General features: G+C 40.6%; 1 protein-coding gene across 1 annotated transcript in view; it reads right to left on the bottom strand.

The window, feature by feature from the left end:
* Positions 1–208: 208 nt before the first annotated feature.
* Positions 209–14347, bottom strand: part of MMRN1 (multimerin 1) — a gene marked incomplete at its 5' end in the record, with an annotated part of 18928 nt that continues 4789 nt past the window's right edge. Inside the window, 3 exons of the mRNA XM_010194373.1 lie at positions 209–630; positions 1771–1917; positions 7926–9905. Of these exons, the coding sequence (XP_010192675.1) occupies positions 209–630; positions 1771–1917; positions 7926–9905 (2549 nt within the window). The remainder of the gene's footprint in view (positions 631–1770; positions 1918–7925; positions 9906–14347) is intronic.

Raw genomic sequence — 14347 nt, 5'->3', positions numbered from 1 at the left:
TCCCCCATCCCCAACCTGTGGACTCCCTGTGTAGATGTGTACGTGGCTACAACCAAGCAACTTCTTGGAGAATCAGCACTTCAAATCCCATCACATTGGTTACTTTGAGAAACTTACTGCTGTTAAAGAGACAAAGCATTTAAAGACAAAGACAAATTCACATGCAGACTGCTTCATTTGATAGCAACTGTTTACACCTATGACTGACTTAGGTGCGATACAACAGGTAACCACTAAACGTAGTTACTGGTGGATACTTGGCCGGTACAGAGCCCGTTGCCAGTCTGAGCCAGACTTCTTGTCCATAATTTAACTCTAACAAAGCATTTCCAGTAATTACTCTGTCGGTGTACTTGTTACTACCAATATTTTCAGCCTGAAAAGCGAGTTTGTCTATTCCATCAATGACCAGATAGCCAGAGGCACGTGGACTAAATGATTCAATGGTATATTCAAAAACATAGACCCCCAGATATGGGACGTGGAACTTCCCGGTTGCTGGGGCAAACGAAGCTCCGTAGTTGACATCCAGATTGTTAAATCTGATGGGTCCTGGAGTCGTCATTCCATAGGTATGGGAGGCAAAAAAAGCCACCATAGGTGCATATCTGTATGATCCTTTTGAAAAATCTGGAAAGCAATAAAGAACAATTTCAAGAAATGTTACCTTGCGAAAAGGCAACTCAGACCAGCCAGAAGAACAAAAGCAGCCTTTCTGAAGTCACATCATCCAGGAGCTTGAGCAACTCAAACATAGTGTTTCTACCATAAATGCAGAGTTTTTCTGTATTGTATAAAATGCACCTTTCTTTACAATTAGTGCTAGGTGTAGCTACAAAAGAGTAATTTTAGAAACAGCAAGGGCACTTTATGTTTGTCTGTACTATATAGGTTAGCATTAAGGGAGCTGCTATTTTTCTTCTCTTTCCCCATCCCCTCTTCCCCTCTCCCCCCAAGTTTTTCCCACACCAGGATCTCTTTCATTGTTCATCTGTGTGCACTGAAGTGAAGAAATTTCTCCACAAATCTTAGTCAAACACTGAAGAAGTTTAGCACTCCTGACGTTAAATGAGGGAATAAAAGCATATGTTTTTCTCTTCAAGCTGAGCCTGCACACTATGATTCCCTGCCACTGTACAAATTATTTTATTCACTATTCATATGCTGTCATGAGTAAGAATCAGCCAAATGGCTGCTGAAAGCTGCATAAAATTCACATTCCATGTGGCCTGGATGTAAATTTCTTTTTTTTTTTTCCTGAGCTGAATAAGCACAGTTTCCACCTTTCATTTTTGAAATATCTTTCAAGGGCTGCATCCTTTGCTGATGAAAATCAGAAGTATGCCTAAAATGGCTCCTTCAGGCCATAGTCCCACACACCATGGTAGCTACTGGTATTTATAGAACATTTAAGGCTGTGCTGAAGCTACTATTCCCCAGTGACGTGATTTTACCTCCCCCTTAAAATTCCATGATATCAAATACCTCTATTGCACACCCTCCCACTCTGCACAATTCAGCAGGGAGCTTTCCAGCTATTACAGCTGGCCCCAGCCTAATTTAATCCTATCATCTGATCATATTAAAGACAGAGATCATGAGTCACCCACAGGCTTGATGTCTTCAGTGCCGAAACACTGGACACTACTGCTTGTGTTGGCACTCATTAAAGTGAAATGTGAGCCCTCTGACCAGCAAATGCTCTCTAATTAGGCCCTGGGGCAGAGGCCCGTACCACTGGTGTATTGCACTACTAAATTCGTTACTTGCCGACACTCAGAGAATTGTCGTTCACCAGCTTGGTGCTGCAGCTGACTCCTCCAAAGGGGTGGCGACAAGCACAAATAAAGCTCTCCCTGTCGTTGATGCAGGTTCCTCCATTCTGGCACGGGGAACTGACACAAGCTGAATACTGCCCTGTGAGAGAGGAAAACCAACAACCTCAGTTGCAAGGTCATTACAGCAACACTTCCCAGATTTTCAGAATTTTGGAAAGCCTCTTTGTCAATTCATACAGCCAGTGGAATTGCTGCTGAGGTTCTGTGTGAAGGCACAGGCTGTTTGGACCCTTTGCGAGTCCAGCTTCCCTCTTTGTCTGAGCACAGCTTACCCTCAGCTACCCTCCAAGAGATTCAGAATTACCTGTAAATGCTGAGTTCTGCTTGTCTGAGGCTCGAGCACATGTAATAAGATGAAAGACATTACAAATCTAACTTATTTGGAGCATCTCACTCAACAAACGTTATGAGAACCATCAAAAGATGGGGATATCTGAACAACTCTGATTGTACAGTATGAGAGACCCCTGTCAACAACCAACCTTTCTTCGTACATTTCTTCCCTCTTCTTCTCCTTAATTTAATAATCTCCCTCCCTGCTTTGTAAATTTAAAGCTAACAAAGCCTGGCTACTGCCAAGCATTAGGAAATTCCGCTGCTCCCTACATAAGCCTTTCCATAATAACCTATAGCAAGGTGGCCTTATAGGTGGTCCTTAGGATGGATGCCACAGATCACCCAGCACCAGCTGCTCACTTCCCTCTTCCAGCTGGCCATGGTGGCAGTGGACTTCTTGTGCTGAGCCACACACAGCTGGCTCAGCCTCCCTCTTCCCTTCTTGTATGGTAGCCCTCAGTTGGACACCAAACATTCCCAAGCCATACATTTTTATTTGATCAAAATAAAAGAAAGGAAAAGACAGATGTTTTAGAAAATGAACCTTTTCTTTGCCAGGAAGTACCAGCAGAGCTCTGGAAAGAGATCTCCACACAGTCCTGTGATGGTAAATCTAGATTGATAGTTGGGAGCTGAAAAAGCCTTTCATAAAAGGGTCTACTTATTGCCAGGGAGTGTTGAACTGGATCTTCACATAGGTATTTCAGTGAAGCCCACAGGTATTTCAGTAAAGCCCATAGTTATCTGCAGATTCCCATCCAGCCATTTCACAGACCATTGCATTAAAGCAAACTATTTCCGTGAGAAATTTTAGTTCAGTGAGCAGAATGCACGTTGTACGGTGCCACTTGAATTTGCACTGATGGAGCATATGGACTTAAAAACATGACAGTAATTTTTTTCACAGAAAATAACATCCATCCCGTAATGCCTGAAATAAAGCAATTTAGAACTGTCATGACTGGGGTCACAGCACAGGCAACTGGACAGGAGGAAATGATGTTTTTCTTCTCAGATAATAGTTCTGCTGCACACTTAATTGAAGTTATTTTTCACTCATATATACCAAGCATCCACATATTTACCAAGTGTGCAAGGAAAGCTGCAAAGGAAGGAAAACAGCTAATTGTGCTGACTGTATCATATTCCCAAAATACAAAAGCTCTGTGTAAAAACACAGCAGCCTCTCTGCTAATTGGCCTCTGCTTATCATAAACAAGAAGTAAATCCAAGAAACAGGAAAAAGATCACAAAAAAGGAAATGATAATAAGATGGAGTCTCGTGTTTTAACAGTCTGCTGAGGGATGTTTTTTTCTGAACTTAACCTTGGAGTTAAATCAAATTCAGACACAGCTTTACCTACCATAAATTAACTCTCCAGGTGCAGCATTGCTTAAGAGCAGCTGGAGAGCCTGCTCCATTTGCTAGAACTAGGAGAAGCTGTGAAGAGGTTTGAGTCAAGTTAGGATTTGTGGAGTAATAAGTAAATGCCCTAGATCTCCACTGAGCAGGTAACCTCTGTGTAACTTCCATGTGGTCTTACAACAGCATGGGTTTGCTGTCATTTCTGACTCAGGGTGCCCCTCTGCCCAGTGTTTTCCTTTTCCTTGCTGAAGGGCACCCTGAGACATTATCTCTGTATTCTCTGCTTGGGGTAAAGACACCAAGAGGTTCAGATTAGGAAAGGATTTCCTACTATAGTACATATCTTATTTTTAATTAATCCATCACAACTTAGTAGTGTAGATGAATAAAAGTGAGAGATTTTATAAATTAAAGGCTTAAATTGCAGCTATTAATAGCAGAGAATAAACTGAATGCAGTGGCTCTTTACACTTAGCAAGGTAGGAGTGAGGAGAGCCAGCTAATGCTGGGTTTTGCTGCTCTTCAGGAGGGCAAGCAGCCAGAAGCTCTTTTGGGAAATAGACTGCCTATGCTGTACAAACAAATCTTCAAACAAATAAGGCAGCTCTGTCAGTATCTACTGGGGTGTTGTTTAGAAGAAAATCAAATATTTAGCAATTTAATGGTCTCCTCATGGAAAGAAGTAAGTCCACAGTAGCTCAATTTGGAAATGTCTGAACAGGAAGTAACTCACCAGCATTTTCTCAATATTTAGTTATCAGTCACTGTCTCTCAGGAACCCCTGGGAGACTGGAAGAGCCTGGGAATCTACTGAACCACCCTGTGCACACAGGGGCAGACTGGTTGACAGTCTACAACTATTAATCACCTCAGTCTGACAGTGATAAAAGCGATGAGCATCCCCAGTAGCCCAGATGCGAGGAGTGCCAGGGAGCATCAGGAGAGGCAGCCCCAGTGGGACCAGCAGCCAGCAACTGATGGTGTCAGCAGGGCTGGTGCCTCACCTGGAGAGGTGACAAGCAGAGGGTGGCAGGTTGATCACAGCATCAGGGTTAGTCACAGCCCAATGTGACTGAAAAGGCTTGGGATTCTGGCCTGAGCTAAATCAGGGAACCCAGGCTCATGGGCAGTCCAGGGGCTAGGTCAGGATGCCCAGGGAAATTAAGGTGATGGGTGCACTGGAGGTCCTGTCAGGGAATGCAGGTGTAAGTACTATGTAGGGTGTTTGTGGTGCAAGAAACACGAAGGATTCACCCACAGTGCTCTTGGGCAAAAAGAAAGGAGGAGAGGTGGTAAGCAGAGGTATTCAGTACTTCCAGTGTGGAGACTTCAGGATCACTAAATTAAAAACAACAAAACAGTTTCATCTATTTGTTAGTCTAAATAGTAAACATGCAAAATTGAAGTATACGTCATCAAACAGAACAAGAATAACAATCAAACTTGTGCAATTAAAACATAAGATGCAAAACATTTAAATAGGTTAATTTTACTGCAGGCTTGAGTGATAAAGCGACAATGGAAGCTTGCATTTCTGCTAGGAGTCAGAAACGACGTGAAAACAAAATCAGAAATTAGACAAAGAAAATGAGAATGAAAAGAAATTACCTCTCTCACATAGAGATGCACTGTTTTAAATACATACATACAACACAGGTGAACTCTCAGTTATTTGTATTGATAGGAGGGTTGCACAATCTAAATAAAGCAAAATCACAACTAACACAAGACATGCAACAAAAGTGCATTCACCTTTGAAACACACGGCAGCCTCTAGGTTTATTAGGGAAGAGAGCCAGCACCAAATGGCAATGGGAAAATGGGAACTGAGCTCAGCTGCCCTCACGCTGCATCACACATTTCTGCAGCAGAACAGTGCCTTGAAGGTGGGACCAGACATCATCCATAACCAGGACCAATGAAGAGTTTACTGTAAATTTCTTCTTTAAAGGCTGTCATCTCGTCTGTGTTAGCTACTTGAAGCTGTCTTAAGATCATCGCTTTTTTAATTTGTCTCCATTGCCATTACAGTCAGCATCAGGTAAAGCGTTGGATTTATTCATCCCTCATACTCGTATTGCAGACACAAACCTTTTCTTTTTTTCATTCCACAATACGGGAAATCTCTCAATCTGTAATGCCTCTGTGTACGCAATGCAAACTCCCACTGTTTCACTTTGATTTCAAATAACTCCTGAGGGAAGTATTACCTCAGGGGCAAATCCTGAACACATTAAAGCCAATGAAATTCCCAATCTGTTAGAGTAGGATCAAATATTGAACATATTGGAATCAATTAGAATTGTCATTCAGCTCTTTCTAGAATTTATTCTAATATTTTTGAATAGAAAAAGACAATCTGAAATTGAATACATTTTATAATTAGCCTATTATGACTTAGGGTTTCTTCTAAAAACTGTAGTAGAGTCAGCACATATCTCTGGATGGTTTCCTGAAACTTAGAGAGAAAAAGGTTTTCTGGGGAAGTAAAACTTACCCATGCAGAAGATGGTTACTTGTTAATTAGGATAATGGTCTCACTCCTCTAGCTTACAGAAATGTAATGTATGGGTTTGCTCGGCATGAAATATCATTGAGTGCAAAAGCTCGTTACTGGTGGAAAAGTCTGCATAAGCATTACTATATAGAACCCTTGCTTAGAAATAGGGCTTTTCAACAACTGCAAAGATCTGCACTTTCTGTAAGAGTCAGCATGCATCCAGTGTTATCAAGCAAGCTATTTGTTAAAATTCAGCATGAGATAAATAATAGATAGGGAAGGGACTAACTCATTAATGTGGAGTCAAAACCAGAGCAGGTGGCAGCCTCCTGTGCTCCAGGCAGGTAGCACCAGTGACATTTTCCAGCAAGTAGAAGACTCGGGAAGGATCAAAGGCATCATATCTCATTTCCCCTCAGTTTTAATTGTGAACAGGCATTTTGAATTCCATCCTGTGCAGTGGCAGGAACAGGCAGAAAACAGAAATGACTGAGAAAGAATTGCCATTTTTTATACCAAAATGTTCAAATCAGTTTGTAGTAAGAATTTGGCAAATCTTGGTGCATTTTTAAGTGCAACTGCTTGTTGGAATGGCTGTGTGTCTTCTCTGACTGAAAAGATACCCAAGGGTATCTTGATACCCATGGGTACTCTGAAGGTACCCATCCTTCAGTGGGGATGGTTTTCAGCAGAAGCCAAGCTGCTCAGGGGATTGGGGCTTTAAAAAAGATCCTTTCTGATGATTATTGAAAAGTGCTGTACCTGGGACAGGAGATGAAGGAGGAAGGATTGGAAAGGGAGAAAGAGGTAGGGAGAAGGAAAAGGAGATCACCCATGGTCTTAGCACATGAACAAGAGTGGTAGCTCTTATTACCCCTCCATCTGCTTGCAAAAAGGACCAAATACCATTTTAGAAATGTTCATAAGTTTAAGAATGCTTTACAGAGAAGATTTAGGTTTGGGTCTTCAAAAGTATCTGTACATATATCTGTGATTTAGAAATCTCTTTCACTTATTTTAATGTGAATTAGAGTCCTCTGAGGATTTCTAGTCACTGAACCACTCTCCATTTTCTGTACTTTCCCAGAAATTATATTTCCATAAAACATTAGGTTGCACTATTGATTTTCACTCAAGTCTGACTACAAATGTCATAACTCAGAGTTTGTACTTCTGTGAATTCATCCATATGAATTCATTTCACGTGATGATGTTCAAATTTAAGTTCAGAAGTGAATCACACTCCAAACGTCCTTTTGAAGACTGGCAGCTCCTACCCAGCTTCACTGTTCTACAGATCGACTTGAGTCAAACCTACTTTTTTGGCTGGGCTTCCAATTCAGCAAGAACACACTGCTGTGATTGTAACTGCACTAATAATCTCAATGAAGTGCTGCAGGAGCTGGCAAGAGCCTCATTACAGTCATTTGGGGTATTACCTGCTCCAGGTTTTTGATACTTTTCATGCCCACTGACACTGCAAAGTACTGATGCATCTCCAGATTTCTCTCCCATCTTGCATGCTTTTTTACTGAAATTGCTAATTGAAATGCAAGCACAAAATTTATGTAGTTTAGATTTTGTCTAAATTGTCAGCTACATTTGAAAGATCAGGTTCTCAGCTAAATATGTGTGCGTGCACATATACCTTAAACTGATCAGATGTGAATTTATTAAGGAAAATTAACCGGTGCTTCTAGATGACTTAGTGAAGAGTTTCTCACAAAACAAGTTCTCTTGTAAGCAAGAGACTAGAGTAACCTCAAGTTCCTCTGAAACACTTCTTGGCAGTTTTTGGACTTTCTGTTCACCCTCAGTCAAGTTCTGCCACTTCAGTTCACCCTTTATTACACAGACCTCAATTTTTAGTAGTGAAATGCATTACCTGCATCTATAGCATTATCTGTGTTTCTCTGACTTCGGCTTGCCAGGCTCATGGTGATGTTTGCTGCCCCCTTTTTCACTGGGGCTGGTTTCTTTACAACTGGCTTCACCGGTTTCTGAAGTTTGGTGATGTTGCTCACTGAACTTGCCACCAATACATCAACATGCTGGGTTAAATTTGTCAAGATAGTTCCTGCTTTTATTTCAAGCACAGATTCGATAAGCTCTTTGAGGCCTCTCTGCAGCAGGGGGATATCTGGCTGAGCAAGTTTAATTAGCACAGGTATGCTTGCGTTCACCTTTTGGATGGTGCTGTTGGTATCCTGGCACAGCCCCCAGGCCTCGTGAGCAGTCTTGTTCAGAAGGGGAATGATGTTTGAGAAGCGAATTGATTTGGCTTCCAGGGCCTTGATCCTGGAACTCAGTGTCTGGAGCTGAAGTGAGACCACTTGTTCTTTCTCTGTCATGGCAGCTTTGGTTTTTTTCAGTGAGACACAGTTGTTTGCCAAAAACTTGGACATTTTTGACTCCACACTCAGAAGGCGAACCTCATGGTCCTTCGATTGCTCCACAGAGTCAAACAGTTTTTCTTCCAGGCGGCTGATGTCTTGTTGCTGATTGTCCATTCTTGATGATGTTTCATTTAAAATATAGAAGAATCTTCTGAAATTGTAGAGGATACTTTTGTCAGACTTCTCGTATGGAAGATCAGAAAGCGATGGAGCTACCTGTGAAGTGAATTCATTCTTCTTGTCAATGAGCAGTGCCTGGAGGGATTCATTCAACTGCTGGAACTGGGGAATGAAAGCCAGGAGGCTGTCCAGTTTCTCAGCTCTGCCACAGCAGACTTCAGTCTCATTTCTTAGAGTGTGTAGCATATCTTTCAGTACATAGTTATCCTGAATAGAATCAATAGCACTGTTTATTACTATCATGGTCTTGTTTAATCCATCTTCTATTTCCATGGAGCATTCATTAACTCGACTCTCAAACAGTTCCTGATAAGACTGAGATTCATTTTTAAGTTCTTCCTGAGTTCTGGAAAGCTCCTTAATTGCAGAACTCATGCTGTTAATGACAGTTGTGAGGTTTTGAAGCTTCTCATTGATGACTTCAGCTTGGATCTGTTGTTCATATTCTGAAGTCATGCTAAAAGGCACTCCTTGCTCAATCAAGGGTTGCAGGATCTCCATGTCATAGCACAAATCATTAATCTGCTCATTCATTTTGTCCATCTTATTTTCCAATGGAAGGACCAGGTCAGCAAGACTTTTGTTTAGGACAAGCACATTCTTTTGGGTTGCTGCCAGCTGCGTTTGGAAATCCCTTCTGCTCTCTGACAACATATCATCGCAGACTCCCAGCACAGAGTCTCTCTGAATTTCCAGTGCAACACTGAGATTGCTGATCTTGCTATCCTGGACTCTTAAGTCATCATAGAGCTGCAGCACCATCATGCCTTGTTTCTTTACTTTCTCATGCAGCGTGAACAAGTACTCTGTCACATTGTACTCTGTGACTTTATCTGCTGAAGGGATGCTTTGGCTTGAAGATTGTTCAGCTGATAACAGTTGTTCATGAGCATCTTTCATTTCAGTAAGAGTCCTATTTAAAGATTCATAATAAATGATACTTCTTGACTGCTGATGTTCCAAACTATCTTCCAAGGATTTCTGCCTTTCCTGTAAAGCTTTCATAGGCTTGTCACAAGTGAGGGTCATTTCCTCTTTCATCTGCACCATATGACTCTTTAGCTCCAGAATGTCAAGCTTTGTTGGCCCACCGTCCTTCTCCTGAGCAAATTTTTGTTGGGTTTCATTCAGATGTTTGACTAATCCTTTTGTATTTGCAAGATCAACTGACAAGCTAGACACAGTCTTGAAAATTTGAGCCATGCTCTCTTGGACTTCAACTTGAAATACTTTAAACTGTTCTCTGACAATATCTTTGACTAATTCATTAATACTTCTGGATTTGAGACCTTTGGGAAAAAGGAGAGAGATGGAAACAATCAAACCAATTGTGTTAGTAACATTAATTTTTTTCCCCAATGTGAGCAAACACAGTGCTGTACAGAAGTGAAACACACACATCCCTGCCTTAATTTATCCACTCATAGAGTAAAATTTAAAGCTGAGGAACAGAGAGTATGGCTAATAGTGTTTAAAGACTGTTTCTACAGAAATCAATGCGAATCTTGCTATTATTTTAAAAGGGCAAACTCAGTCTCTGCATATGTGGTATCAACTTTGATCTCCTACCTAAGCTGTTTCTGAGCACTGAAATGCAGAGATCTGAGTGCTCTTGTGGGTCGCTCATAAGAAAATGTGTCCTTTCTCCACAGGGAAAAACACCTGCTTTATCAACATTATGGTCAAGAAGCGAAAACGAGGTTGTTGTATGATCACTTACCACATACTAATATCTGTTTCAAAGATCTCTCTACATTGAGAAAGAAGCAAAATTGAAAAAGAATAGCCTTATTGAATATCTGAAGTTAGTAACAAAAGAACTGCTGCAAAAGGCAGATATTTTAAAGGTACAAATCTTTAGTTAGTCTTGCATACCACAGCTCTTTTAATGGCTCCTAGGAACACTGATCCTGAAAAGCACTTGGAAGAGGCGAATTTGTGGGAATTCTGCTTCTGTGAATAACGTCAAAATGTATCTCCCATATAGCCTTAGATGGGTTAAAACAGTCACAAAATAATATTCGCCAAGAGTGTTGCATAGTAAATTTGAGTTAATTAGAGCAGTAGTTCTGCTCTGGTGTGAGATAAGAAGGATTTTTAAAATTTGTTCTCAAAAAGTAGCCCCCACATCCAGCTAAAACACTGAAGCATTCTTTGCATGTTTTTCCTAAACCCTACGAACATCTGCAGTCAGTTTGTGATGTAATGGTTAAACCCTTCAATCTCTACAATGCCTTGATGACCTTGATTAAAATTATATTGATAAAGGTAGAAATTCTCTGTTGCCTTCCTCTATTTTTCTCTCAATTACTTCTATAGCCTGGATTTTATAGCTTCTTCTCTAAAACAGCAAGGCATGTTCTGAAACCTTATTTGAAAGTAAATTCTCAGCAAGAGCAGTAAAATGGCAGGAAATCAGACCCATTAAACCCAATGCAGCTTTGGGCTCCAGCAGTGTAAAAAGATGCCAAATAAAAATGGTTTTGGTCAATAAGCTAGAGAGAAGCACAGGCATTTTTCTATTCAGGAGATCCATTTGAATTGTGCTTGTGTTTCCAGCTGGAAACAGAGATAAAGTAGTTGATAATATTTGGTTTTTATGAACTATAAATGAGTCTCAGTCTTCATTATGTCTGGTGAAGGGGACAGTAAACACCTCTGATGCTTAGGGGAGAAATCTGTCACTTGTTCAGATGGGGGTTTTTTCCAAGGCAGGATATAATAAGCAGATGCAGTAAGTTTGCTAGCCTAGAAAAGAGCCACTTCAGAAATACAGCATGAAGTTTCCTAAGCAATAAACTCAATCACTGTCACCTGTGGTCACAGTTGTCATGGCAATTTTTACACAAATTCTAAAACCAACAAAGTGATAATACTGAGATTGCTTTTATTACTTTACTTTTTACTACCTGAACAGCAAGTAAGTGACTAGACAGAGGTATGCACTTCAATGCACACATGAATGTGCACACACAGAGCTTTGTCAGTGAATTTCAGTGAAGGAAAACCAGTAAGATATCTGACAATAAGGAAGTCCTGGCAGCTGAGAGGAAGAACCAAGATATGAATACAGAGTAAAATAACTGATATGTAGAGAAACTATTGTAACTGATGATTTGATCAGGTTACTTTACAATGCTGAAAAATGTTCTGTGCTCCAAGAGACACAATGAGCTGTGAAGAAAAGTTTCATGGCCGTGGAAAGAAACAAGGTTACTCTACACTTTCTGTGAGGAATTATTTAAATTTCTTTATCTCAGCAGCAAATCTTGATAAGAGACCATCCTGTCGTCGGAGGTCTTCTGCAGGATTTATACCGGCCTTTTCTTCCCATTCCTATTCTACTTAGTTGGATTACGGGTGTTGCATGGAGCTCAGCTCTGTCTTTCAGGTGTTCTTGTTATCACAGGGGTGGAACCCAACAAAACAGACAGCTTTGGGTTTCTCTTCTTTAATTGCTGGCAATTACAAATAGGTACCTGGTGAGTATGTGCTGTCCCCAAAATCACCAGAGGCTGTGGGAGCCTGCTTCTCCACAGAAAGACCTGACCCAAACTGGTGTTGTGACAATTTGGTAAACTCTTAAGCTTGAGCTGAGAATACACACAAGTACATTCATGGATGTAACTCAATTTCTCTGTTGCTCAGTTTGAAATAGAAAGGTCCAAACTACCTGTGAACATTGAAGATCTTTTGCACTTTTTATGAGATTATAAATTTTAACTTCAACTCCCTGGCTGAAATCCAAATTGTGTAATTACTTTGTGTCAACATACACTTTGCAGTTTCATTTATTTAAAGAATAATGTGCAAAATAAATGTATGTACACAGGAGACTGAGTTAAGGTTATATATCCCACTGTAAATGACATTTCTGTCTTGGAAGTGATTAACACACCTTTGTTGAGTTCATTTTTAAAGGAGTGTACATTTTAATAATGAAGAGGAAAGGAGTCTATAAAAAGGCTTGACACGGAGTGAAAGGAGGAAGAAATAATACCAAGAATTAAGCGGAGTTTATTAAATTAAAGGGAGAATACCAAATTATTTTCTCTAACTAAAAAGTAGAACATTTTCCTGAGTACTGAAAACACTTTTTAAAAAGCACAACAGGTTTCATTAGTAAAATTAGAGGAGCATATCAGTTAATCCAGTGAGCGTTGCCCTGTATCAACAGATGACAGGTTTGTGAGACCGAAGTCTATTTACAGATGAAACCAAGAAATAAAGACTTTGTGAACTGTGCTGAATTGTTTGTTCACAGAAACAGACCTCACTCCTAACAAACCCTAATACAAAGCTGAGCAGCCATTAGAATTTCTGTAATGAGAAAAAAAGGTGATTAAAGGTTATAAGCAAAGGACCTGGGCACTGTGGGAAGAAAATGGAAAGGTAGGGGTTGAAGGAAGAAGTCTGAATAGCATGAAGCAACTACAGACTTAACTGTGCTTTGAGAGCACGTTGGTTCAGGACGGCAATGGTAAAAGTTTTGTTTTGCTTCAGGTGAGCTTCTAAGTGTAATTTTCAGCAAGTCTGATGTGCCTATGCTGCACATCTGTACCAAGTTAGAGGACAGCATGGAAACTCCTTCCAGCTCCTGCTACTTTAGGAGGCTCTTTGCCCACTTGGAGTATGACTGACTGATATTCCCTGGACAGAAACTGCAGTTGCCCTTTGACGTTGCCTATACAAGCCAACAGAAACATTAACCTTGTTCTCTCTCCCCTCCTCCCCTCAGTTCCTGCTGTTTACCTGCATGTAATCAAGAGTATTGGAGTGTCCATCATTAGAGTCAAGGAAAGTAGTTGATAGCAGCATTTTCATTAAAGCCACTTCATTAGCAGATGGATTGAGAACATAAATCAAATGAGGGCCAGAAACTGGAGATTTCACCTAAGCAGGTATTATATAGAGCATTGCAGGTGAAAAAAATAAAGGCTTGAAACACATTTGCAGAGAAGTGTGAAATAATGGGAGGGTGGGGGTTGTACTGCACATTTTAATTAGGACTTGGACCCTTGTATATATAGGGAATGGAGAAGCAGGAGCACAGGATGCAGCAAAAGACCTCTCGGAATAACACAAAAATGACAGCTAGAATGAGTGGAATATGAAAAAGAATGAAGAGAAAGCAGAAGGGAAATGGGAAATATTCAAAGACAAATTAAATGTATGCCCAAGGGTCAAGAATGCCATCTAGCAATATGTGGAGAGGTGAAAGCAGGTCACTGAGAGAGAGATGGGATAAACATGATCCAGGGTACAAGAGAGCCATCTAGCATGTGGCATGAGCAACTCAGGAGACAGAGGAGGACTGAAAATATGAGAAATGAGACCACACTTGGTAAATTGAAGGGAGATACAAAAGCACTTATTGTTTCACTTAGTTTTATCTCAATGTGAGGATCTCCAGTTCCCTTATTCTATTTTTAAACAACAGGAAAGTCCTCTGGATTCTAAAGCGTGTAATACAAACAGCTTGGGGAAAATTCCTGAAAAAATGAGAAAAACATTGCATATCAAAGAAAGGGAAGCTTCAGTCCCAATCTGTTTGTTAAGTACCATTTGTAGTTAGGTAACAAACAGATCTTGCTGCAGGATTCATGAAGAACAGATGCATAATTCTACTGGCAAGGGTCTGCCTAATCTCCCAGTCCCTGGCTATATCTTCCTCATCTACCAAACATGAGTACAGATGTTTATCAAAGGCAGCCTAATATGAGCAGAGGCA

The sequence above is a fragment of the Mesitornis unicolor genome, unplaced genomic scaffold (assembly GCF_000695765.1).
Source record: "Mesitornis unicolor isolate BGI_N332 unplaced genomic scaffold, ASM69576v1 scaffold16431, whole genome shotgun sequence".
Classification (NCBI taxonomy): Eukaryota; Metazoa; Chordata; class Aves; order Mesitornithiformes; family Mesitornithidae; genus Mesitornis; species Mesitornis unicolor.
Note: the sequence above shows the minus strand (reverse complement) of the source record. Positions and strands in the feature narration are given on the sequence as shown.